Below are 27,142 nucleotides of genomic sequence, written 5' to 3'. Positions count from 1 at the left end.
GTTGTTCAGCATTAAACATTTTTTTAACCCTCTTCTGGGTAAATGAGCATATCTGAATTTTGAAGGATCCTGGTGGGGGTTTCCTCCAACAGGGGAACCAGTCTTGTCCAAATCCCACTCCCAGACCAGGGTGGCCTAGTCAGTCATAAGACAAAACATTTTCTCAATCGGTCAGCTTAAAAAGCAGGTCATTTATGCAGCTCTCTAAACCGGAAGGGAAGGCAGGGTAGGAGTTCCCATCCTCAAGACCACTTTTTAACCTTCATTTTCTGTTCCAACACCCCTTTGATGACATGAGATAAACCTAATGAGTTTTAGAGATTAAAAACCCAACCCAAACACCGAGAACAAAATAGATGAATGTAAAAGGAGGTGAAAGGTGAACATAAGATCAAATATTTCTGGTTTTAACTGGCTGAAAAAGTGCTGGAAGAAATGTCCATCTGGATTCAGTTCCAAGTGGGAAGAAAGACACTGGAAACATGGAGATTGCTTGGAAAGATGGTTTAATGGTGGACAGCAGGACCACATGGTTTGAGGTCCTGGCCAAAAAAGAGCACGTGGGTGAGAGAAAGGAAGAGAGATTTATACCCTCTGTTGGGCTTTGAACTTGCTTCCTGTTCCTGTGACAAGAAATGCATCCTGATTGGTTGTCAGACTCCCATGGGGCCATGCAAGGGTAACTTTGTAGGTTGTCTTGAGTCCCAAGCTTGGTTGAATCTTGCTGGGTGATGTAATGAAGGGGCTTTGGACAATTCCTATTGTGGCTTAATAATGGCTTTGTCCTTGTTTAGATCCGAGTGAGGGCTAATTTATTTGATTCTTTTTGTTATTTTGTATTGTTTTATTTTTATTTTTTGTTTTAAATATGGTTTTACATTGTGTAAGCCACCTTGAGTCGCCATGGGCAAGTAGGCGGCAGTATAAAATAAATAAATAAATAAATAAATAATCCCATAATCCTGGAGCTGAAGGTCTTCTGTCTTGTAGAGTGTTGAAGTAATTCCCCATTAGGAGAATGAGTGCACACAGGGAGACATAGTGAGAGTGGTGAGGAATAACACACAACCAGTACACAGATACACTGTATAGTAAAATGTAGGTTTTTACTTCCAGTAAACAGTTAGGCAAAGTCCAAACACAGTCCAAGTCATTCACGGTTAAAGCAGTCAGTTTTCAGTCCAGGGATAATCCAAAAACAAAGCCCAGTACCATAAATAGTTCAGTAACAGACTTACATCAAATCCAAGAAGAACTATGATCAGCAACGATCAATAGGGAAATGCAGGAACAGCAACACTCTCAGCAACAGGACAGAACAACCCAGGTTCAGTGGGCGTGGCTAGGTGGGTGTGGCCAGGTGGGCATGTGATTGGGTGGGCATGGTGTGTTTTTTTTTTGCCTCCTGGGCTTCAAGGAAGCCTCCTGGGTGAAGCAGTACAACAGTGAGGTGGGGGGAAATAGCTGTGCCGGGCGATTTAGATTAGCTAGAAAGCAAGAAATCCCATGATGTCCTGCTTTTTACCTAATCTAAATTGCACGGCACAGCTGATCTTTGGAAAACAGCTGATGGGTGGGGGAAGAAAAGGAAAGACCTTGATCTTCAGAGCCAACTGGTTTGCTCCCAGCTGATCTTCGGAGCTACCAGTTCGCCCCGGTAGAATCCCACTCCTGATCCTAAGAGCTAAGGAACCCTTATCCAGGTCCCACTGCCAAAGCAGAATCAAGGCCATTATAGAAGACCCCTCACACCCTGGCAATTATCCTTTTGACCTGCCGCCATCTGGACAGCCAGTAAAATCCCACACCACTAGACTAACAAATAGTTTCTTTCCCTGGGCCATCCGAACCACAAATAAACACAAAGTCACTACCTTATTAAGATGTGAAAAGATGTGAAATCTCAATACCCCATTCAGATGTATAATAACATATTACAGTACAATCCATCTCTCGTGTATTATACTCGGCTAAGCGTTACAGTCAGTGTTGGATGTATATTTTGTGTATATCTGTAGATATTGTACTCTCAAATTGCAAATGGAGATGTGGGTACTCTATTTTTCTTATCTTCATTTTTAAGTGCTTTGGCTTTATTGTATTCCAAACAGTTGCTGGGGTGCATCCACAGTTTTGTTGTACTTGTACAATGACAATAAACTACTTCTCCTTCTCCTTCTCCTCCTCCTCCTCCTCCATTCCATGAGAAAATAATGCCAGCTAGGCACATTTTAAGTTGTAGACCAAAGGTGTCAGCCTTCAAGGTTTTCAAGATCTTCTTCCTTTGCTTTGCATCTTTCAGCTGTCATAAGTAACGGGGGGGAGGAGGGGGATATGCTTATGGGAAGCGAGCTGGAGGTTATAGAAAACAGAACTGTATAAGTTGGGGGGTGGGTTACATTCTTGCTTAGCTTTCTCCTCTATGCTATGCGCAGCTGCAAACCTTCATCAAACTATGCCAAGGTCAACGGACAGGAGCCTCATCACCACCTGGAGATGCCCACATTATGAAATACACAACTTTTAATTGGATGAACCAATTGAATTATTGGGGGTGGGAACGTTGCCATCGCTTTGTATATGTGATTTACGCGCTCATTTTCTCAGATTCAGAATTCTTTTTTTGCTACTACTTGATTTCCAGTAAAAGATATCTTTTCTCTAATTAATGGAGTCTAAGTATTTCTTTCTTAGATTTTGAACGGAGCAACATCTGACAAAAGGTCTCTGAACAGGGACAATACGTTTGCTTTCTTTCTTTCTTTCTTTCTTTCTTTCTTTCTTTCTTTCTTTCTTTCTTTCTTTCTTTCTTTCTTTCTTTCTTTTCTTTCTTCTTTCCTTCCTTCCTTCCTTCTTCCTTCTTTCCCCTTCCCTTCCTTTCCTTTCTTTTCCTTTCTCCTTTCCTTTCCTTTCCTTTCCTTTCCTTTCCTTTCCTTTCCTTTCCTTTCATTAATTTTAAATTTGTTTGCCTTCCATCTCACTGTAAGGAACCTAGTCAAGAGCCAGATAAACTACCCATCAACAAGGAGGATGAGGGTAGTTAACTTATTTTCAGGAAGCCTTGGCATGATCCAGGTGTTCTTAGGGAACGATGGCTCTGCCTGAAGTTCCTTGAAAGCTAAGTAATGGAAGCCACAAGCAGAAATGGTAGCCATTCAAGAGATGCCAGCATGTGAATACTGTAGATGAATGAGTCGTTACCCAAGCTTCCTGTTAGATCGAGTACAAAAGAGACGCGAGACCAGTGTACTTCAATCTCTTTATTTTATGTTAAGATCTGTACAAGATCTTGGAGCCGCAGCAGCCCTTCATATAGGGATTGCTCCCGGCTCGCCGGCCAATGACAGGTCTTTGAATCTCCCGCGATTGGCTCGGCCAATCGCGGTTGATTCTTATCGGACCAATCATGGCCGCCTAGTAGACCAATCGAAATGCAGTTTGTGTGGACCAATCAGAAGTTAGTATTTGGAGTATGTTAATACAGAACACTTCCAATATCAAAACACACAATCTAAGGAAAGGGCAACGCTCACACCTCTTTTTATTCCCACCAAATCAGCATCATTAAGAATGTTTAGCAGGTAAGATGAGAAAATGTCTAGTGCCAATTCATCTCCAGTACCATAGAAGAAACCAGATAGAGCTCCAGGGGTTCTTGAGGCTACATAGGATGAGCTGAAGGGTTAAAAAACTGTTAAAGTGTTTAGAAACTGGCTCCAACACCCCTACCACCTATGCAGGGAAGGTAAAGTTGTGCAGGACTGCAGAATCTAGGAAATTGCTGTGGAACCGGAATCTATGAAGACTTAAAAGGTTTATTACAGACAGTTTGGAAGTAAAGAATAATATGAAGGATCAAGTATCAAAACAAAGTATCATTAAACTCCTTAAGAGATGAATTCGTTCGTTAATAAGTCAGACTGGTAAATTTAATAGGACTGTTAGTATTGTACTGTGTCCAGTTCTGGTCACCATGATACAAAAAATAATAATACTGAGACTCTAGAAAGATTGCAGAGGAGAGCGACAAAGATAATTAAGGAGCTGGAGGGTAAGGTATACCATGAAGTGTTGAATGAAATAGATGAAGTAGAAGTTTAATACAGAGAACACTTAGGGGAGACATAGATACTTTCCAATACTTGAAGGACTGTCACAGGGAAGAAAGCATCAATTTATTCTCCATAGCACCCGAGGGCAAGACAAGAAGCAATTGGTAGAAGCTTGTTAAAGAGAGATCCTACCTGGAGCTAAGGAGAAAATTTCCTAACAGTGAGAATCATCAATGGAACGGCTTTCGTCCCAAAGTTGTGTGTGCTTCATCACTGGAGATTTTCAAGAAAAGATTGGACAACCATTTGTCTAGGATGGAATATGGACTCCTGCCTTGGGCAGGGGGTTGGATTCTAGAAAGTGGACAAGCCACACAATATAAATGAAGATACCTTTAAGGGTTGACTCTGCTTCTCTGCAAAAGGTGTTTCAGTGGCTAAGACACTGAGCATGTCGATCAGAAAGGCCGGCAGTTCGGCGGTTCGAATCCCTAGCGCCATGTAACGGAGTGAGCTCCCATTACTTGTCCCAGCTTCTGCCAACCTAGCAGTTCAAAAGCATGTAAAACTGCAAGTAGAAAAATAGGGGCCACTTTGGTGGGAAGAGAACACCGTTCCTCCATGTGCCTTCAGCGTTTAGTGATGCTGTCCACATGACCACGGAGATGCCTTCGGACAGCGCTGGCTCTTCGGCTTTGAAACGGAGATGAGCACCGCCCCTCAAGAGCCGGAAATGACTAGCACGTATGTGCGAGGGGAATCTTTACCTTACTGCTTCTCTGCAGCCAACAATGGGATCCTTCTGGCTCCCAGTTTCATGAATTTTCCATCCCAAGACTCTGAGGAGTGAACAGAGGGAAGGGACTATGGGATGGACCTCTCCTTCCCATCTACCACGTGCCCTCTTTCTTTGAGTCTTCTGTCACACAAAGCTCCCAAGTTTCTTGGGATGGTCTGTATTAAGGTACTATATCTGATGAAGATATAACATGTGCAAATTGGACAAAACACCGCTGGAAATGTATTAATGATCTCAAAGGAGGGATGGAAAGCCTGATTGTCAGTTGATTATCATGCTGGCTGGGAAATTCTGGAAGTTGAAGTCCACAAGCTTTAAAGACGCTTAATTTGGAGGCTCCTGTTCTGGAAGATCACCGGTTGAACACTGGCCAACACTGTGATGCAGCTGCTGAAAAGGAAAATCATGGGCTACTTTGGGATGTAATACGAGGAACATAGGAGTACAGATCACAGGAAGATGCTGTATGATTATTTTTTTCTGCCTTCATCAAGGGCCACTTGGACTACTACTACATTCAGTTCTGGGTATCACAATCTCAAAAGAACATTGGCAAACAATTGCTGAGCAGATGAGCACTGGAGCAGCTCTCTGTTATAGAAGAAAAGTATAAGCTTTTTTTTCCTTTAAAATATATTGATTCATTTGCTGTAAATAATTTCCATAGCTGCCCATTATGCTATTGGGAGTCTGGGGAGCGAGCAAGAAATTAAAACCAGAGAACAACAGAACTCGATTAATTAAAAAGCTTTAAAACAACTATCAATCAATACATCACATGCCAGAGGTCCAAAACAACAATTTTATGTTACACTCTGGCTAAAAAAAAGAACAAATCCAAGCAACCAACAGGACTCCCTTAATACTCCTAATAGAATTGCTTGGCTGCAAGATGGGTGGCATATAATGAGGTTATCCATCCAGTCGTGTTTGACTCTTGGCGATTTGGGCCACATATAAATATAATAAATAAATACCAGTAAAACCTGCCCAAAATGCCCAAGGCACAACCAGATCCTTAGTGCCAACAGACTCCCTTGCAAGGCAGACACTGTGGCACAGTGCCAGCTTAGTGCCTCATGCCCAAATACTTATGACTCTGCATTAGACCATTGCATAGTTTCACTTGACTTTGGTAAATCTGTTATTTGGGGCTTAGCCAACCCTGGCTTATTCAACAAGCCACCATTAAACAAATGTTTTTCTTTTTGAAGAGGCTGTCCCAATCCAAACAGAATTTATGTGTATACACAGACACACACACACACACACACACACACACACACACAGTGGTGCAGTGGTTAGAGTGCAATACTGCAGGCTACCTCTGCTGACTGCCAGTTGCCTACAGTTTGGCAGTTTGAATCTCACCAGGCTCAGGGTTGACTCAGCCTTCCGTCCTTCCGAGGTGGGTAAAATGAGGATCCAAATTGTTGAGGGCCAGAGGCTGACTGTGTAAACCGCTCAGAGCGGGCTGTAAAAGCACTAAGAAGCGGTGTATAGGTCTAAGGGCTATTCCTATTAAGTTGGCCTATTAGCATGAAATCAGAATGGCCAGGAGCAGCCTCCCTGCATCCGGTCCCCAGGCTCATTAACCACCATCCTGCTCTCTTCCTTGTAAAAGAAGAGGAAAAAAGTGGGGGGCGGGAGTTGTGCAGAGGGAAGAAGAAAAGTCAGGTATTCCCACCTCCCTCATTCAACCCTCCGATCATTCTTAGGGTACTTCTGCAGGAATCCGAAAGGGTATAAATCTCCCCATCTTGCTTTCTCTGTTCCAGCCTGCAGGACTTTTTCCCAACCTTCTAAGAACTGCCACTGTTCACTCCCCCACCCCTCAAACTAGTAAAGAGCATTCTAGATGAGGTTGAGTGTGCAGAATTAAAGCAGGAGCTCTGATGGGCTGGAAATTAAGTTGCTGTTGATCCAGCCTCCAACGGCCCCAGCCCCTTCCTGAAGCTGCAGCACCCGTCTGGTCTGTCTCGTGTTCAGCATGCAAGTGATTAGAGTCCGAAGACCTCTCCCACGCAAATTCACGTGAGGGGGAAGACCCCCCCCCTGCTGCTTCCCTCCTACGCTTCAGGTTTCCTCAAAGCTTCTGCTGACGTTGAGCACCATGGTTAAGCAGATTATGGCTGAAGAGGCCCAGGGATGCCCATTGGGAAAGGAAGCTGGAGAATGCTCCAAGCCTTAGGGTAGGGGTGTCAAGGCCTTGGGTCAGATCTGGTCCATGGGGTGCTTAGATCTGGCCTCCAGGGCTGCCCTGGAAACGGCGAAGGACTGGCCTGCGGTGCCTTTGCCAGCAAAACAGAGCTCCGGAAGGTGGCTCTCCCAAGCTCCGTTTTCGCTGGCAGAGGGTTGCAGGAGGCTGTTGCAACTGGGAACGGAGCTTGGGAGCCCGTTTTCACCGGCAGAGCGCTCAGGCCACCACAGGCACCCCGACACAAGTGACGTCAAGCTGACCATGCTCACTCTGGCCACGTCCACCCCTGGCCCCCCGAGGTCAAACACTACTCTGATGTGGCCCACAATGAAACTGAGTTTCACACCCCTGCCATAGGGAAACCAAAACAGTGTCATCTCCAGAGTTTGTGCTGCAGGAGGCAGACAACAGCAACTTCTTCCAGAGCCGGACAAAGGTGAAGGTTGGGTTAAATAAACCCTCTGTTTGCAGCAGAGCCAGGCCTATGAATCTGTCTGCCCCGAGCACTGGAAATGACAGGGATGTTTGGGGCACAATTACTGCTTGAAATCTGCAGAGGCTGATAAGGATGCAAATGGCGTCTGCCCACAGCTGAACAAGAGGAACAAATGAAGGCTGAACTTTAGGAGTAATTCCCTGGGGGTTAAAAAAAACACACACACACACACAATTTCAACCTTTTGATTACTCAGCGGGGCTAAGTGCCCTGAATCCACTGCAGTCCTGCTTGTAAATTTCAGGCTGCAAAGAATTCCCTGGCCAAGAAAGTCCCTCCAAAGGTTTCTGGGGTAGGGGGAAATCAGTTGTTGCATTCACGCCAGGTAATTTTGCGCTGCATCATCGTCTCAAAACAGCATTTCCCAACCTGGGTAGCATTGAGAGGTGTGGCCTTCAGCTCCCCAAATTCTGAGCAATCGCCATATTGGCTGGGAATTCTGGGAGCTGAAGTCCACACATCTCAAAGGTTGATACATTTTTAAGTGGGTGGAGCTCTCTGGCCAAAGAGGAAGCATTTCTCTTTGGGCACTGAAATATCGAATGGGAAAACCACGGACCTTCTCCAGCTACAAACCTAATCCAGCTTTTGGTTCTGCCCTCTTCCTCCAGGACTCAGGAAGGCTCCTGTCCGGCTTAGAAATCACTAAGGCTGTTCTGACCCACGGCCTTTTCCGACAAATCAAACACAATTTAAAAGGAACAATAATGCTTTTACAAAATAATTAGGTGTGATAAGCACAAGCCTTGCCAAACTGTGCGAGGCTTGCCAAAAGATAACAGACAAGAAATAATTTGCAATACAAAAATGTTCAAATACAAACTCAGGATACTGGAATGTCCACGAGGCTGTAGTTTCAAAACGTCTTTGCCTTCTGCAAAGAAGATTTGTTTCACAGCTGGTTTTTATCTTCTTGAGGGAGAGGCCATTATCTTGCAGCCTTACTCCCGAGTCACCCGTGCTGCTGCAGCTGCTCTTTCCTCCGAGCAATCCTGCACGCACGTGCACTTGCCACAGGCTCCTCGGGAACCTCCTCATCACTGCTGCCAGCACCCACAATCTCTGAAGGCAGCAGTCCACTCCCTAATGGTCCTGGCCCCTCCTCTGAGTCCTCGCTCTCCTCAACCATCCACACCAGCTAACCACAACAAAGGCTGCACCTGCCTTAATTAAAAATAAGCAGCAAATACTGCAAATTGTTCCAGCAGGGAATTGGAAGATTGGCCGAATTTTGTCTCCCCCAGACCTGAGTCTATGTGTAAAACAAGCCTTGCACCTCCCTCCCAATGGCTGAACTGTAACAAAATAAATAAGTTAAAACCAGTCATTTCCTCTGCATACAGGAACCCCACCAGCCTCAACATCTGAGGCCAGGATTTTTTCCCCCCATTACACATGTTCAAAGCAGCTTCTCCTGGTTCTTCCCTCCTCAAACAACACAGAAGGTTGACGCGCCAAGGCAGACACCCCTGTGGAAAGTTAGCACCCATCCCTCTCCTAGAAGAATGAAATATTTTGAGAAATATTAAAAAGCCAGAATATTCTATTTCCCTGGATGAGAAATGGAGAAACATGCTCTTGGAGGCAGAAGGCAGACCCCCTACCTTTCTTGATGGCCCTCAGCAGATGTCAGCACTTAAGAGATAAAGAGATAGCTAGCTCTATTCATAGGCAAAAAATTCCCTGCAGCAAGGTCTGAATAAGGTAGTGGTTAGTCCTCATCCACAACAGGAATTGCCCAACAAGCCCCTTCATTGCATCAGCCAATCTTCAACCAAACTTAAGCTCAGACAAACTCCTAGGATTTGTACACGGTCCCGTGGGAGTCTGACAACAACCAATAGAATACATGTTCTTGTACAGGAACAGGAAGCTCAAGTTCAAAGCCCAAGAGAAAGTATAAATACCCCCCACCCTCAACTCCTTATGGTCAGCTGGCCAGAATCACACCTGCTTGGTGGTTCTGTTCATTATTAAATCCTGTTTCCAATCAGCCTCCATTTTGTCTCCAGGGTCTTTCTCCCGGCTTGGAACTGAACCAGGTGGATATTTCTTCCAACACACCAAAAGAGAAGAGCAGCCCACGGAGATTACAGAAACCAGCAACCGAGCTTCCCTCCCGCCAAACATATCACAGGGGATGACAAGCAGAAACGAAGGCGCCCAAACGCAAGAGAATGAACTACACTGGACTGGAGGTTGTGATTTTGTATTCCCCAGCAGCGGGAAGTGTCTAATCCTTTACTTGTATTTGCAGAGGGAGACAGCACTGCAATTATCAGTCCGTTTGATAAACATCTAACTTTGCACGGACAGAGATGCCAGGCAATGCCAAAGAACAGAGAACAATGTCAACAGAAGGAAGGGCTGCATATTATGGGGCACTAAGAGGCAGAGGGAGCAAAGGCGCTAAGCTCCAAGTTCAAGAAAAAGAGCATAATGCTCCGTGCTCGTTCCATTTGGGGAAAGTGTTCAGGCAGCATAAGGGCATTCTTCTCAACAATAAAAAAAACCAACATAGCCAGATCATCTAAGCGCTGAGAGAATTCTGTTTATTTATTAGAATTATCAGAGACCTAACTCCAGTGGACTCTGGGCGCGAGAGCCTTTGCTAGAGACATCACAAAAGTCTATGTGAGCCCTGGATGAGTGGTGTCCCTGCAGAGTTGCTCCACCCAGACAATCCCAGCACTGGTCAGAACTGGGGCTGGTTGTTGGGTCAATGTAAGCTAGGAGAAGGGGTGCAGAGAGACAGAACTCAAAGGAGCCCCTGCCTTTTTCAGGCATCCAGCAAAGAGACCCCAATCCCCAGCCTTCATCACAACTCTCATGCCAGACCCAGATCTCAATAGTTATGTCTGAATCCAATTCAGAAGCCCTGGCTGATTCCCAGGGGGTGTGAAGTTATTTTTAACCAACAGGTGAATCCCTATTTCCCCCTCTTTGAGACAGACCTTTACACTTTTACACTTCTGGAGACAAAGATCAGGAACCCACTCATGACCTTCCACAGGAGGGATAGGCAAGGGTGGTCTCTCCCGGAAGTTCCCAGGCTGCAGCCATCCCCTGGGTTCGCTAGGACTGAAGGAAGTAGTGGGCTACCTGGTCCCTCTCCGCTCTCAGCATCAAGACCCAGAGGTGCCCAGGGCTTGCTGAACCTGTATACCTGCTGACACTGTGGCTCAGGATCATAAGACCTCCACGGTTCCTTCCAACTGTTATCATTCTATGTTCTAAGATGTGCAGAAGCCCTTTGATGCATCCACACATGACCTTCAGAGGCCAGTTTGTCCAGCAGCAACAGCATGCAAACAGAAACTTCTCTGGGGACCTCCACAGAGTCGACTTCCTCTCCAAACTGCACTAGGCACTATGGAGGCTGGAGCCAAGCGGCGGTGGCCTTGGCCTTCTGAGCTTGGCCTTCTCCGTGCCTCTTTGAAGTCCAAACATGTTTTAGATCAGGAGAAACCCAAGGAGAAGGATCCACCCTGGCAAATGCACCAGCTGAGCTGGTTCCAGAAACTTTATCTCTACAAGAGATGCAATTTTTTTAAAAAACCATTCACATCAGAAGAAATGGACAAGAGAGCGCAGAGCGGTTTTGATTTTGCTTTTAGCATACTTCCTTTCTCTTTCTTCCATGTCTGAAGGAAGAGAGGATGAGAACCAGCAAGCTCAACATGGAGGAGAAAAGGAGAAGTTGTAGGAGCCAATGTGGGTTGGTCACCAGAACCAGAGGTTTGGTTTTCCGAGCTTTCAGATTACAGGGCACAACCTGCCATACATCCAAAACATTTCGGAAGCAACTTCCGAGATCTGCAAGTGGGCATCGTACACTGTCCAGAGGCTACTTTGCATGGATTCAGTCTTTGGACATCTGCATCTTTGCAATAGCACGAACTGTCTGGAGTCCTCAAGGCTTACCTGGATGTTGTCAAAGGATGCTCAGTTTGTGACATCATAGAGAAGCAGCAAATCATGCATTGCAAAGATCACCTGGAGATGGGAGATACTTCTAATGTAATCTACTGGATCCCCTGCAAAGATTACCTCTATGACTATGTAGACAGAAAGGGAGGAAGCTAACCAACAGATTGCAAGAACACAAATGATCAGTCAGACAAAGAGACCGAAGCTCATTGGTAGCCTCACACTGCAGTGAACAAGGATATACATTGAATTTTGAAGGTATTAAGATTGTTGGGAGAGCAGGCACAAAAACAGCCAGAGAAATGATTGAAACCTGGGAAATGAGCCCCTTGTCAGTCAACAGGAGTGCTGATTTACCACCACTTAGGAGCTGAGGACTTGGCAGCACAAGGAAACAATAGCCAAGGACTTAATAGCCAGCCATCAGCACCCCAATCAACATCTGAAAAGCCACATATAATAGGCACAGTATAAACACCACACACAGAAGAGCCCAAAGCCCACCCTCTGTACAGAGAAATTCTCTTAGGATGCACTAAGCACAAGCTGGAAAGCTCAGAATATTAAACCTCTTGTCCTGGTGACCAACCCAGATTGCAACATTACCCTGGGATACGTATAATCGCTTTTGTTCAGAAAAAGAGAAGAGCCTAATAAGAACTTCACCTGCCCTGCTGCAGGATCTATTTGCTGTGGCTCTCCAGCAGTAGGTGCAGACGGCAGAGGTCTCTGACAGCGAGGACAAAAGGGAACCAGTCAGGGAGTCTAGCGAGGACTTGGACAAGGGGACCCCATCTGAGGCAGGGATGGGTCCAGGACTATCAGAGAGTGGGGTGCTGCCTTCAGAGCTTTTGGAGTCTGGCAGCAGTGAAGCAGAGGTCCCCGGGGAGACTGTGCCCAGTGCGTGTGTGTGTGTGTAGGGCTGCTCGAAGGAGAGAGCAGCTGAAGCAGCAAGGGCAACTCAAGAGTAAGGCTGGAAGGTGATGGTCCCTCCCATAAGGGATAAAAACCAGCCCTCGGGGATGTGCTCTTTGCAGGAAGCAAAGAAGTTCTTTAGACTCTGAGTCCTCATTGAAGCCCTGCTAACTCCGGTTTGTTTTTGAATATTGGATATTTATCAGTAATTAGACTTCTGTTCTTGGCAGCCTTTCACAACCTTGAAAGTGCTTGCTTTTATCTTGGACAATTAGGTTTAAATGACTCTTGGCTGGGAATGAATAGAATTCTCAGTGCTGCATTAAAAAAGGTTTGCTTTTATACACAGTTTGTGTTTGTTTAATTTGAACAAGGCTTGGGTCAGAACACTACTTTGCATGGATTCAGTCTTTGGACACGTGCATCTTTGCAATAGCACAAACTGTCTGGAGTCCTCAAGGCTTACCTGGATGTTGTCGAAGGATGCTCGGTTTGTGACATCATAGAGAAGCAGCAAAGCTGAAGAAAGAGGAAAAAATAAATAAAAGTTCAGCGTTAAAGGCTGTGCAATTCAGCAATGTCAGCTATGAATATGTTGCATCTAGGAAATAATATCGTAAGAATCTATATAACTTATTCAACTGGCCACGTCAGCACCTGCCACACACGTCAATTTATGGAAGCTGGGTGTTCTACCAAAGGAGCAATTAACAAGCATATTGTTCTAGATCCAGCATATGAATATGTGTGAAACCAGATGTTATGACCCAGGGTTGGCATGCAAGCCACATGGGCTAGGTGGAAGCTGGTCAGCCTTTATTCCACCACCGTCCCCACAATCCCCACCATCCAGCAAGTTCCGGTCCATTCTCCAAAATCTCTGCCCACAGGTTACCCCTACAGTCCAGGCGCAAGGCTCAAGTACATGCACTTCGTGCAACTTCCCCGCAGTGAAAGTCCACAGAAGCAGCACTGCTCTGGGGACAAGACTTGGCAAAACTTGGCAAAGTTTGCAACAAATGTCAAGGCAAAGGATCCAATGTCATTCCACGTCAAGCAAGGATTCTGGAGCAAGGTTCTTCTCGGGAGCCGTGGAGTGTGTCGCTGCAAAATACAGCACTTATCCCCGAAAAAAGCCCCTCCCCACAGTGTCTCCTTAAATGCTACTCTCCAGGTGATCCTCGGGAGGAGGGGTGGGGCACACCCTCCTCCCGAGTAGTAGTCGAGTCGCCCTGCACTGACTCTGCCTCCTCTCCTTTCTCTACACTTATGGATCAGGTGGGGAAAGAAGTATTTGCTCATCTCCGGAGCACTGCCCCTCCTCTGGCCTGGGCCCTCCCTCTCTGTTGGCCTCACCTCCTCCTCCTCCTCCTCCTCCTCCTCCTCCTCCTCCTCCTCTAACAGGGCCATGACACCAGACCATTTGAACAACCAACCAACAAGAGAATCAATCAGCTCCTCTGCATGTAAAGATAGCTCCAAAGGAACAAACAATCACACAACCAACTGGCCACACTGGAATACAAGACATTTATAAGCTAAGACATTCAGAAGCCAATAGGACAAGACAATCCTGCTGATGCCGTTACCTAGTCTGGTAACGAAACGTCTGGAAGCTAAATTGAAACAAGCTTGGAGAGTAAACCACTGCCAAAAAAGATAAAGAAATCAAGAGTCTCAAGGAGAAATTCCATCAGCAGAGCAGAGACCAGGAGGACCTACGTGGACCCATTTCTACAGCCTTACAGGAAGTTGGTTCTCCCGCAATGCTACGCTAAAAAAAAAACTACACAGCAAAATCCCAGATTTTCCACTCTCTTTCAGTGGGATGAGACCTAAAACAAGAACATAAACCGGCTGCTTGACTTGGAGTTCTACTTCTGAACAATTCCAAAGGCAAAAAACCCAAGCGACCTCTCCCAAGGCTGCAGAGAGGACGCCTTCGTCATCACCATCATCAGAGTTGGAAGGGACCTTGGAGGTCTTCTAGTCCAATCAAGGAGGAGACCCTATACCATTCTGGACAAAGGGTTGCCCAACCTCTTCTTAAAAGCCTCCAGGGCTGGAGCTGCCACAACTTCTGAAGGCAAAGCTATTCCACTGGCTCCTTGTTCCCACTGTCAGGAAATTTCCCCTTAATTCTTGGTTGCTTCCCTCCTTGATTAGTTTCCACCTTTTGCTTCTTGTCCTTGTCCTTCAGTTGGCTTGGAGAATAGGCTGACCCCCACTCTTCTTTGTGGCAATCCCTGAGATAGTGGAAGACGGCCGTGACGGCACCCCTAGTCCTTCGTTTCACAAGACTAGCAAACTCAATTCCTTTCTCAGCGGCCCAGAAGGGAGCGGCCCAAAAGCGGCCCAGAAGGGAGCAGCATCTAATTAACCATAACTGACCTTGAAAGCAAAACACGACAACATTTAAAAAGGCAGAACTTTGATGACAACAATACTGACTTTTTTGACCATACCTTGCCAACATCCCTGGCTGGTTAGCACCTGCATGGGAGAACTGGAGGCCAGAATGAGAACTAAAAAAAAGTCCGTCCGCCCCATTGTGGTTTGCTGGCAGCAGGTGCGGACGGCTGAGGTCTCGGAGAGCGAGGACTCCGATGAGGAGCCTGCGTGTGATGCAGGGTTGGGGCCAGGACCATCAGGGAGTGCAGTGCTGCCTTTGGAGATTGTGGAGGCTGGCAGCAACGAGGAAGAGGTCCCCAAGGAGCCTGTGCCCAGTGCGTGTGCACGCAGGGCTGCTCGAAGGAAAGACTATCTGCAGCAGCACGTGCGACTCAGGAGTAAGGCTGCAAGGTGATGGCCCCTCCCTTAAGGGATAAAAGCCAGCTAAGAAACTAGAGTTCTTTGCAGGAAGCAAAGAAGTTTTGGCATTCAAGCCTTGTGGACATTTGGAATATCTTGGTTGGTGTTTGGAGACTCTTTGTGTTTGAACTATTTCTTGGCAACTTTATCTTGTGTTCTTGGAAGCCTTGCACCACCTTGGCAAGGCTCGTTCTTATCAGAGACAATTAGTTTGAAACAGCCTTTTAATCGGGAAGGAATGGAATTCATCAAGAATCATTAAAACGTTTTGTTGTTACCCCCGTTTCGTGTTTGTTTCCTTGGAACAAGGTTTGGGTCAGAACACCCCGTTCTCACTGCACTGTCAAACAAACCCCACTGACAGAGATCAGTAGAGGTCACCTGGAAAGAAGCATCCCTTTTGACTTAGATGTCATCAAGTCACATCAGGAAAACCACATCTGGGACCAGAGTGTGCTGCTCAGCAGACCAATTTAATCTAAATGCAAGTTAAACCCTTGGGGGACTTTCCAGAACATCAAAAATGTAGGTCTATTCGCCACAGACCCATTTAATTTTCATTACCTAGCAAAATCCCAGAGTTTTTGCAACATTTGTTTTAATTCTTGTACCAAGGTAAATATTTGAGAAATTAAATCCAGCAATTAAAATAGGCCCAGCCTCAAATCAGGCTCTGTTTGTGTCATGAGAAGCCCCCGGTGTCCAGAATAAAAGAGCAAAATGCTTGTTTGTCACGCAGTCCCGTCTGCTAAGACATCAAGATGACACAAAGCATTTTGAATTCCATTCAATTAGGATTCCATTCAAGCTTTTTAAACCCTCTTTCTCCAGAGGGTTTTATGTTTTTCAGCAATTGAACCAATCATAGCGATGAAGATAGAATCTCAACTTTAATTACAAAAAGTGACAGTTACTGATAATGCCGCAAGAATGAAGAAATTAATCTTCTATAATGTTGGTTTAGCACGGCTCACCAGGCATGTTAAGAATGCAAGTTCGGGAATTCCAGACAGCACAGCCAACCTCCACGGCGTGTCCCTTGACCCAACTGGAAGAAGAAACCAGGTAAAAACTCTGGTAAAACTCTCAAGAATTCAGTCACACTGAAACTCTAAAGACTTCAGAGAGTATTTAGGACTGCAGAAAAAACAATTGCTACCAACTTGCCTTCTTTCGAGGACCTGTATACTGCACGAGTCAAAAAGAGGGCTGTGAAAATATCTACAGACCCCTCATATCCCGGACATAAACTGTTTCAACTCCTGCCCTCAAAACAACACTATAGGGCACTGCACACCAGAACAACTAGACACAAGAGGAGTTTTTCCTGAACGCCCTCACTCTGATAAACAATTAATTCCCTCAACACTGTCCAACTATTTACAAAGTCTGCACTACTATCACTATTAATCTTCTCATCACTCCTGATCACCCCTCCCCTCCCACTTGTGACTGTAGGACTGTAACTTTGTCGCTTGTATCCTTACGATTTATATGGACTGTTTCCTAGTATGATTTGATTGCTGATTGTACCCTATGACTATCATTAAGTGTTGCACCTGATGATTCTCGACTCTTGACGAATGTATCCTTTCTTTTATGGACACCGAGAGCATTTGCATCAAGACAAATTCCTTGTGTGTCCAACCACACTTGGCCAATAAAAAAAGAATTCTATTCTATTCTAAACTCTAAACCTACATTCACAAGTGCAAACTCCATACACACACTCCTCCCTACCCTTTCCTCTGGATATCCCCCCTTGTCCAACTACAGTCAAACAAATTGTTTTGGTAACGGTCCCCGATTTGTTGGGCTGGAGAGTGTTGCATTACAAGGTGTGACTTTGGAGCAGCAAGTGGCTCTCACAGGAGGGCACAATGAATAGTTTTGATTCCCCTTATCTCAACCCTTTATCTCCCCATAGCTCCTTCCACTCATTGCGTAGAGCAGACTCGTATCTGGCAAAGCATGGCTGGTGCAGGTGGATGACAGTCCTGACAGAGGCTTCCTGGAGGGCACACCGGGGAGCAGCCAAGAAAAGCACCCGAAATGCAAGATCTTTCCAACTGTAAGAACCAAGAACACTCAACTGCAGACACCTGAAGAGCGGAACGTGCAAAAGTGACTGTGAGGCTGGACCAAACAAGCGCAGAGATGCTCTTAAAATGCCACCATCTGCACATCATGTGCAATAAAGCAACACAGGGCCATGGTATCAGGATGTCTGGTGCTGAATTATTAAGGCCTTTAATGTCAAGGGAATAGAGTAGTCCTTGATTTACGGCCACAACTGAGCCCAAAATGTCTGTTGCTAAGTGAAACATTTGTTAATGGCCCCATCTTATGACCTTTCTTGCCACCGTTAAGCGAATCACTGTAGCTGTTAGTAACATGGTTGTTGATTGCATCCTTTGCTTGTCAGAAGGTTGCAAAAGGGGATCCTGTGACCCCGAGATGCCGCAACCGTCATCATTGTGAACCAGTTGTCACACACCCGGATTCTGATTGTGTGACCACGGGGAGGCTGCAACGGTGTCAGATGGTGCTCCATTTAAAATCCAAGGAAGATCTTCTTAGACTCCATTGTTATAGAGAGAAGAAACTTTCACTGGAAATCAAGTGGTAGCATCAAAAGGATTCTAGAAATGAGGATTTACGCGTGAAAAACACACATACAAAATGATGGCAATGTTCCCACCCACAATAGTTCAAACGGTCCATCCAATCGAAGATGTGTATAATGTCATGTGGAACCTCTTCAGGTGGGGATGCAGACATCCGGCCGTTGACCTTGGCCTGGTTTGATAAAGAGCTGCAGTTGCGCAGTAAGCAAGCCGGTTCTCAGCTGTTCAGCCGAAGTCCAGAAAGAAAGGGAAATAAAGTGCCAGGGCAAGTTGAAAAGTCTTTATTCGTCCATATATTGTTCTGGGTTCGGGTAACAACAAGCATCAAAAATGATAGTAAAGTCAGCTCTGGCGCACCTCGCAGCCAGAGCTGTATTTATCCACCAGATAATAATGTAATGGGTTTATCCACCATCCGGTGATCACTACCGCTTAATTTCCGGTCACTATGTAACCCTCGATACCGTGCATTCTTCTGTTAATTATCCACCCTCCCTTACCATCTCCTCACCACAGCCCACTTTCCACATTCCACCAACTCCCCTGTGCCCTCCTGGTGTATATTCACCCCACAAGGTCATTGTTTTAACAGCCAGCATGTTCACCGCCCTGCCGATATCCGGCCGCAACTTGTATTAGTTCAGCGTCTAATGTCATCGGGGCTCATCGTTCATCTCCATCGGCAATTCCGACCCGGTGTCGGTCGGCCAGCAGGTGCTTCCTACCACGGTAGAATCCTTAGAGGCAGAGGATCACTCGGTGTCACGGCTCCAGCATGCCATGGGGACGTGACACAAGTAAGCATAAACAATCAAGTTATGCAGTTCACTTTCTAAAGCCTCCAGCACGCTTCCCACTCCACAAAGCCCAATTGATTCACCTCCCCCCGTTACTATGGAAACCAAAGAGATAGCGAAAGAAAGGAGTCTTGAAGGCTGACATAGGGTCATAAGTGTGAAAAATAGTCATATTTCCCTTTTTTCAGTGTCGTTTTAATTTCAAAGGGTCCCTAAATGAGTACTACCTTTATTCACTGGTGAATGTAGGTAGTTCTTGACTTAAGACCAGTTACTTAGCCACCATTTGAAGTTAGATACAGATTAACAGAGTTGGAAGGGACCTTGTAGGTCATCTAGTCCAGCCCCACTGTCCAAGCAGGAGACCCTATACCATTTCTGGCAGATGGGAGTCCAGCCTCTTCTTGAAAGTCTCCAGTGGTGAAGTTTCCACAACTTCTGAAGGCAACTTCTGTTCCATGGGTTAATTGCTCTCACTGTCAGAAAGTTTCTCCTTATTTCCAGGTTGAATCTCTCCTTGATTAGTTTCCATCCGTTATTCCTTGTCTGGCCTTTGGGTGCCTTGGAAAACAGCTTGACCCCCTCCTCCTCTCTGTGGCAGCCCCTCAAATATTGGAGCACTGCTATCCTGTCTCCCCTGGTCCTTCTCTTTAGTAGGCTAGCCAGGCCCAGTTCCTGCAACCGTTCATCGTATTTTTAGCCCCCAGTTCCCTTATCATCCTGGTTGCTCTTCTCTGCACTCTTTCTAGAGTCTCAACATCTTCTTTATAATGTGGTGAATTGCCTTTTACGATGGTTTTGCTGAAAAACCAACCTCCTAGCAAACCACTGGTTTGTTTGGTGACAACTCTGTTCCCTTAACAACCACCTCAAAAAACATCATAAAATCAGGTCGGTCACATGACCGAACTCCTTTATATGACTATCACAACTTTCTACTGTAATGGGGTAGCTGCAACTTGAGAACTGCCTGTAATACGGCAGCGATTTGACTGGGAATAGCCATCCTTTCCGTTCCACAAAATTTCCCCTCACTCCCTCAGGCACTTCTTGTTCTCTGGGAAATAAATGAGATTCCCAGGAGCAACTCTCTCCCTCTTTCACAGTTTTCTCATTATCCTTTTAATCACTCTCACTTAACAAGCTCTCTCGCCACTCAGGAAGCTGCCCAGGGCTATTCCCTCGGACGGCCTGCTTCCATTATTCAACATCTAGTAAAAAGCTGCTAAGAAGCAGATCTGGTTGACATCCTTGAATTCTTGGGAGCCCTGACTGGGGACCCTAGTCTAGCTCAGGGGTGGAACGTTAAGACTTGTGGACTTTAAGAACTGGCAGGCTGGAGAATTCTGGGAGTTGAAGTCCACAAGTCTTTAAGTTGCCAATGTTGGACACCCCTGAGCTAGAACATAGAATAATAGAGTTGGAAGGGACATTGGAGGTCATCTAGTCCAAATCCCTGCACAAGCAAGAGAATCTATACAGGGGTGGGCTTCAAAATTTTTAGCAATGCCCAGTTGCTGGATGGGTGTGGCCACGGTGGTTGTGGTCTAGTCAGCCTCCTGCACCAAGATGTGGGGGGGTGTTTTTGCCCTCCCCGGGCTCCTGAGGCTTTCCTCGAGCCTCCGGGAAGGGCGAAAACAGCCTCCCTGGGCTCCGGAGGCTCTCTGGATGCCAGAAACAGGCCCATTTCTGGCCTTCCCAAACTTCCGTGCACCCCCTGCACTTACCTGCATCCAAAACAGGCTGCCTGGGGACCCCTGGGATGGGAGGGGTGGGTGGGGCCAGCCAGGAGTGGGATGTGGGGCTTCTCCAAACTGCACAGAATCTTAGCTAGGGGTTCTTCCGAACCCCGCGAACCCCCAGCAGTCCCACCCCTGAATCTATACCATTTCAGGCAAATGGCTGTCCAGTCTCTTCTTGAAAGCCTCCAGTGATGGAGCAACCCCACCATCTGAAGGTAAGTTTATTGTTCTCACTGTTGGGAAATTTCTCCTTAGTTCTAGATTGCTTCTCTCTTTGTTCGCTTTCTGTCCATTATTTCCCGTCTTGTCTTCTGGTGTTTTGGAAAATCATTTGATTCATTCATCTTCGTCACAGCCCCTCAAACACTGCTATCATATCTCCCCTAGTTTTTCTTTTCACTAGACTAGGTAGTTGCAACCTACCACAAAAGGCACTCACTTACACCTTTCTTTTGCCACTGTCCCTGGGTTCCTCAGCTTCACAAGACCATCAGGGGAAGAGCCAGGTGCTGCCTCTCCAGAGGAAGTTTAAAGGCATCACGGAGCCTGGTGACCCTTAGCAGTGGTCCCAAATGGGGGACAGAACCAGTCTCTCTAAGACTGCTTTTATCTCTCACATTGCACACAGATAAAAAGAAGTCATCAGTTTTGAAACCAGGTGTCCCTGAATGGCGCTGTTATAATCAAAAGGACACAACCCTGAAGGCTGGGGTGTTTCTTTGGGGGCACTGAAGGAGCCTATAGGCCAGGGGTCTCCAACCTTGGCAACTTTAAGACTTGTGGGCTTTGCTGGCTGAGGAATTCTGGGAGTTGAAGTCCACAAGTCTTAAAGTTGGCAAGGTTGGAGACCCCTACTATAGGACATATCAACATACAGGTTCAAACACATATTACCAATAAAATTCTAAACAATTCAAAAATAAGAGTAGGGTAAAATACAATAGTTATAGGATAAAATACAATAATTTAATGCATAAATATGTAAAATAGAATAAAATGACATAAAATTATATTTTTGTATCACCCCTGCAATCTACCCATAATCAGGCCCACATAGGCCAGTCTCAGTCAGATCATTTTAGTCAGAAATTCTGCCACATTAAATGCTGTTTTCAGATTCTGTCCGCACAAGAGGTATATGTTGTTTTAATACGGGCCTCCCACTGGGCCATATGTTTAATATATGGATCAAAGTACTTATCTCTCGCCCCCTTATACAAAGAGCAATCGAATAATATATGAGTCAGATCTTCTACCTCTTCAGCTCCACAGATACATGTATGTTCATTGTATGGGATAGAATGGAATCATCCAAATCTAACCATTGTATCAAGCTTTTCAAAACTTGCTCAGGTAAATGTCTCCCTGAGATGTTTAGGCAATGGTGATTTTAAATAGTTGTCCCTTTGGAAGGTGTGTTTATATTTGCTCAGCCATTTCAGCTACTTGTGATGACCCAAAGGGGCGTGGCACAAAGGCAACACAGTCAAATAAGCAAGAAGTGTCCCTTTAATACCTCCAACTTTGCCCCCAATGTCTAGGTTACCTTCAGCTGGAGAAAAAACTCTCCCAAGAACAGTCTTTAAGTGGAGGAAATTCAGTCCAAAACAAGATACATACAGACTGTAACTAAAAATCCAAACAAACCAAGCTGCAGTAATTAACTTGACAGGGCAGGAGAAGGAATTGCAGACTTGAAAGCCCAGCAAAACTCACACAGTTGGGAAGACACCAGGAACACAGATACACCACAACGATACCAGATAAATTCACAATTTGCTCCCAACAGTTTGCTGTGTCCAGCTTCCCTTTTTAAACTCTGTGTTCCCAGCTGCAGCTAATGAAGAGAATCAGGGCCCTTTCCTCCTCCATAAGCCATACAACCCACGTTGCTCCCTTCTCCATTCCTCCCTGCGTGCCTAGGATGAAGAGGGTGTGGGCCTGGGTCTTCCTCTGAATTTGCTCTCTTTTGTTCTACCTCTCCCCTGCTCTGCCCAGTCAGCCTTTCCCCTTCCCCAGTTTCTTCCATAGCCAGTGGATCCACACTCCCACTCCCTGTCAGCTGCTCGGCCTCTCCCTCCGAATTAGATTACGACGGGGGCATGACACTACCAGCCTTACTAAGTGTGGCTACGTCATTTTGAGCTTCTATATCCATGATTCTTTGGGCAGCTCTTTTTTTTGTTTGTTTGTTTGTTCTCCTGTTACACAGGGGGCAGGGAGACCACAGAAAAATAGCCGTTGGCTGTCCATACTTCTTCTTCTGTATGAGCAGCCGGTGTACATTTTCCTTACTAAGAAAGGAAGAAAGGAAGCTTCAGTTATTCCCCAGGATTGACCCTCTTCTAAGTACAATTTGAAAACAGAGCACTTTTTTGAAAGAAGTTGCTGACGTGACCTGGAAAACGCAAACAGGCCTCTCAGGTCTCCGCTCAGAAATTCACATCGTGAATGCGGTGCCTAACTTCAAAACCCCGTTGAAGAGCCTTTATACTCCACGTCTTGATGGGAGAAGCGGAGAGCCCCTCTGAAGATGCTGTGTCACATCATCAAAAGCCCATAATAAGAGGAGGGAGGGAATGTTCCTTCCTTTCACTCCAAGGCAGGGCAAGCATGACACGCTCTGTGGCAAACTACGGGTGATAATTAGAATTTTTGATTCAGTTTTTCATCTTCCCTTTCCACTGAGCAAGATAACACTCACAAGTACAAAGAACTAACAAGATAAACATACACAGAATTTCTATAAAGGCTATTAGGATTGCAAACATAAAACCCAAAACAATCGTGTAATGTAAGGTCTTTTCCCATTTCTTGGCTATTGGCCTTTGCTGTGTTTTAGATCTGATGATAAATTGTATATAGCACTTTAATTGCATCACCCTGTAAGATTTTAAACAGTTACTCTGGTATTTCATCAACTCCTGTGGTTTTGTTTTGGCAATATTTAATCTAAGGACCATTTAACTTTGCTTTCAGAATATCTGGCTCATGTCCAATGGTGAAATCTTCATATGTATCAGGGATCAAGGGGATTGTGTGTTGTGTACGCAGTTCCATATATTTCTACTACATAAGAGCCGAGGTGGCGCAGTGGTTAGAGTGCAGTATTGCAGGCTACTTCTGATGACTGCCAGCTGCCAGCAGTTTGGCGGTTCGAATCCCACCAGGCTCCAGGTTGACTCAGCCTTCCGTCCTTCTAAGGTGGGTAAAATGAGGACCCAGATTGTTGGGGGCAAGAGTCTAGCTCTGTAAACTGCTTAGAGAGGGCTGTAAAAGCACTGTGAAGTGGCATATAAGTCTAAGTGCTGTTGCTATTTATTTCCTTCCTTCCTTCCTTCCTTCCTTCCTTCCTTCCTTCCTTCCTTCCTTCCTTCCTTCCTTCCTTCCTTCCTTCCCAGTGGTTAGAATGCAGTATTGCAGGCTAACTCTGCCCACAGTCAGCAGTTCGATCCTGACTGGCTGAAGGTGGACTCAGCCTTCCATCCTTCTGAGGTGGGTAAAATGGGGACCCAGATTGTTGGGGGCAAGAGGCTGGCTCTGTAAACTGCTTAGAGAGGGCTGTAAAGCACTGTGAGGCGATATAGAAGTCTAAGTGCTATTGCTATGTCTTCTTTCTATCTTTTCTCCAGTAGATCTTTGCGTTCTTTTATCATGCATCTTTTCAAGGTACAAACAAGCAGCCCTTTGGCTTTCTACATTTCAGGATATTTTTGCTCGATTAATCTTCAATGATAACATTAATTTCAGCCTAGATTTTTTTAAGGCACTCTTTATCAAAACAATCCATTAAATCTATTCTTCCCTTTTACTGCGTAAACGTTCAGAATACTGCTGAGGTTGTAGCTTGTTGGCCTGATGATTTTATTTGTGTGTTTTAGTTCAAGTTGTAATTTTACAAGAAGGAATTTGTGACCTGAGACACAATCAGTGTCTGGGTTTGTCTCTGTTGACAAAAAAGAGCTTCTTCAGAGGACAGAGTCCACTTGTTCTTGGTGTGCTCCATCCAGTGATGTCTATGTGTAAAGTAATTTTTCGGTTATTAGAAGAGGTATCCTCACCCTGAATGTTCTTGGCAGAATTCTAGTTATCGATCTTCTGTTACTTTCATTCTCAAAGTTCAAATTTTCCTGTTATTCCAGATGTTATTCCAGTTGCCTATGGCATCATCTACCATCATCCCAGTGCCAAAGCAACCCTCCATCAAGGAACTGAATGACTACAGACCAGTTGCTCTAACATCTGTAGTTATGAAACTCTTTGAAAGGCTTGTGCTGTCCCACCTGAAAACCATCACAGATCCACTGTTAGATCCCATGCAGTTTGCATACCGAGCAAATAGATCGACAGATGATGCTGTTAACATGGCTCTGCATTACATCCTACAACACCTTGACTCTCCAAATACCTACGCGAGGGTCCTCTTTGTAGACTTCAGATCAGCATTCAATACCATCATTCCAGACACTCTTCTAAGTAAATTAAACCAACTAGCGGTACCTGAACACACTTGTAAGTGGATCATAAGCTTCCTAACATACAGGAAGCAGCAGGTGAAGCTAGGCAGAATCACCTCCGATACCTGTACAATCAGCACAGGGGACCCCAAGGCTGTGTGCTATCTCCACTTCTCTTCTCCCTATATCCCAATGACTGAATCTCAAACGATCCATCTGTTAAAATACTGAAGATTGCTGATGACACTACAGTGATTGGTCTCATTCGAGACAACGACGAATCCACCTACAGACAGGAGGTTGTACAACTTGCCTCGTGGTGTAACTGGAACAATCTGGAACTGAATGCACTCAAAACTGTAGAAATGGTGGTAGACTTTAGAAGAAACCCTCCCATACTACCACCTCTCACGATACTAGACAACACAGTATCAACAGTAGAGACCTTCAAATTTCTAGGTTCTACTATATCACAAGACCTAAAATGGACACCTAACATCAAAAATGTCATCAAAAAAGCACAACAAATGTTCTTTCTGCGCCAACTCAGAAAGCTCAAACTGCCCAAGGAGCTGCTGATCCAGTTCTACAGAGGAATGATGGAGTCTGTCATCTGCACCTCTATAACTGTCTGGTTTGGTTCTGCAACCCAACAGGACAGACACAGACTTCAGAGGATAATTAGGACTGCAGAACAAATAATGGCTACCAACCTGCTTTCTATCGAGGACCTGTATACTGCAGGAGTCAGAAAGAGGGCTGTGAAAATATCCACAGACCCCTCACATCCCGGACATAAACTGTTTCAACTCCTTCCCTCAAAACGACACTATAGAGCATTGCACACCAGAACAACTAGACACAAGGACAGTTTTTTCCCGAACGCCATCACTCTGCTAAACAAATAATTCCCTCAACACTGTCCAACTATTTACAAAGTCTGTACTACTATTATTATTACTTTTAATCCTTCCATGATCCCATCCTTCCTTTCACCCATCTCCTCCCACTTATGTTATGACTTTAACTTTGTCGCTTGTATCCTTACGATTTATATGGACTGTTTCCTAGTATGATTTGATGGGTTATTGTACCCTATGAGTATCATTAAGCGTTGGACCTTATGATTCTTGATTCTTAATGAATGTATCTTTTCTTTTATGTATACTGAGAGTATTTACACTAAGACAAATTCTTTGTGTATCCAACCACACTTGGCCAATAAAGAATTCTACTCTACTCTACTCTACTCTACTCTACTCTACTCTACTCTACTCTACTCTATTCTCTATTCTCTTCTATTCTGATTCCATTCCATATATTCTATTCTGTTCTGTTCTATTCTGTTCTGTTCTGTTCTATTCTATTCTGGGCTGGATTTAAGATACTGCAAGTTATTCTAGAATTGTTCTGCTTCCTCTGCATTGGTGCTTGGAGCACAGCTATGGACTATCATAATAAGGGTTGGTTTCAATTTGAAGTGAGTTAATTCTATAATTTTGGGAGTTATGCCCAACTCCTGACTTTGATATCCTTTTGTTAATGGACTTCAATCATATTTGAGGGACTTTGATGTTTGTAGAAGACAGAGCCTTTGGTAATTTTAGAAGAAAGAGGAAAAATCACTACAAAACAATGATCAAACAAGCATGGTTTAAAGCTCCTTCCAAATTTGAATAAATGTCTCAGACAGACTCCTTCCTAATTCACACGAAGATAAATTGAGGAAGGGGGAAAGTCCATTCAAAAATTTCAAGATTCTGTGGCTACAGCTTTTCGGGTAAAAGTAGTTCTACAGAATATAGCACTGGTTTCTTAGCTTGGGTTAAGTTTACAGGGCTGACAGGTTGGTATGTCCATCCTTATGTTCCTTTATCTCTCAGTGACTTATGATGCCATCAATCATGTATCTCTCTGGACTGGCTGTGGGGTTTGGCTGTGAGGCTACCATGTTATAGTAGTCTTCCTCCTTCTGTGATTGGTTCCAATCCATATTAATGAAGGAAAGAGGTTGTGCCTGCAAACTTTCTTTTCTTGGAATTCAAATGTTCTTGAATCTTCTGTTTAAGTTTCCCATGAAATGGCTGGGTCAGATCATCTGTGAATTTGAACTCTTGTAGGCAGATGACTCCCAACTGCACATCTCAACCCCAGGCAGCCCAGGTGAAGCTATTCATGTACTAACCCAGTGTCCGGAAGAGTCTTTGGATCTGGATGAGGAGAAACAGACTCAGGTAAGTTGTCTGATAAGTGTCTGTGTACACTTGGGCTCCATGACTTGAGGGAGTTTTCATCTTTGGTCTTGGAAGGGGTCAC

General features: G+C 45.1%; 1 protein-coding gene across 1 annotated transcript in view; it reads right to left on the bottom strand.

Annotated features, from left to right (window-relative positions):
- Nucleotides 1–27,142, bottom strand: part of RAB26 (RAB26, member RAS oncogene family) — a 183,379-nt gene that overhangs the window by 23,352 nt on the left and 132,885 nt on the right. Inside the window, exon 5 of the mRNA XM_026704068.2 lies at nt 12,859–12,911. Within this exon, the coding sequence (XP_026559853.1) occupies nt 12,859–12,911 (53 nt within the window). The remainder of the gene's footprint in view (nt 1–12,858; nt 12,912–27,142) is intronic.

Source organism: Pseudonaja textilis, chromosome 14 (assembly GCF_049901715.1).
Source record: "Pseudonaja textilis isolate UNSWEBS1 chromosome 14, rPseTex1.2, whole genome shotgun sequence".
Classification (NCBI taxonomy): Eukaryota; Metazoa; Chordata; class Lepidosauria; order Squamata; family Elapidae; genus Pseudonaja; species Pseudonaja textilis.
The sequence above is the reverse complement of the archived record's forward strand: the minus strand, read 5'-3'. Positions and strand labels throughout refer to the sequence as shown.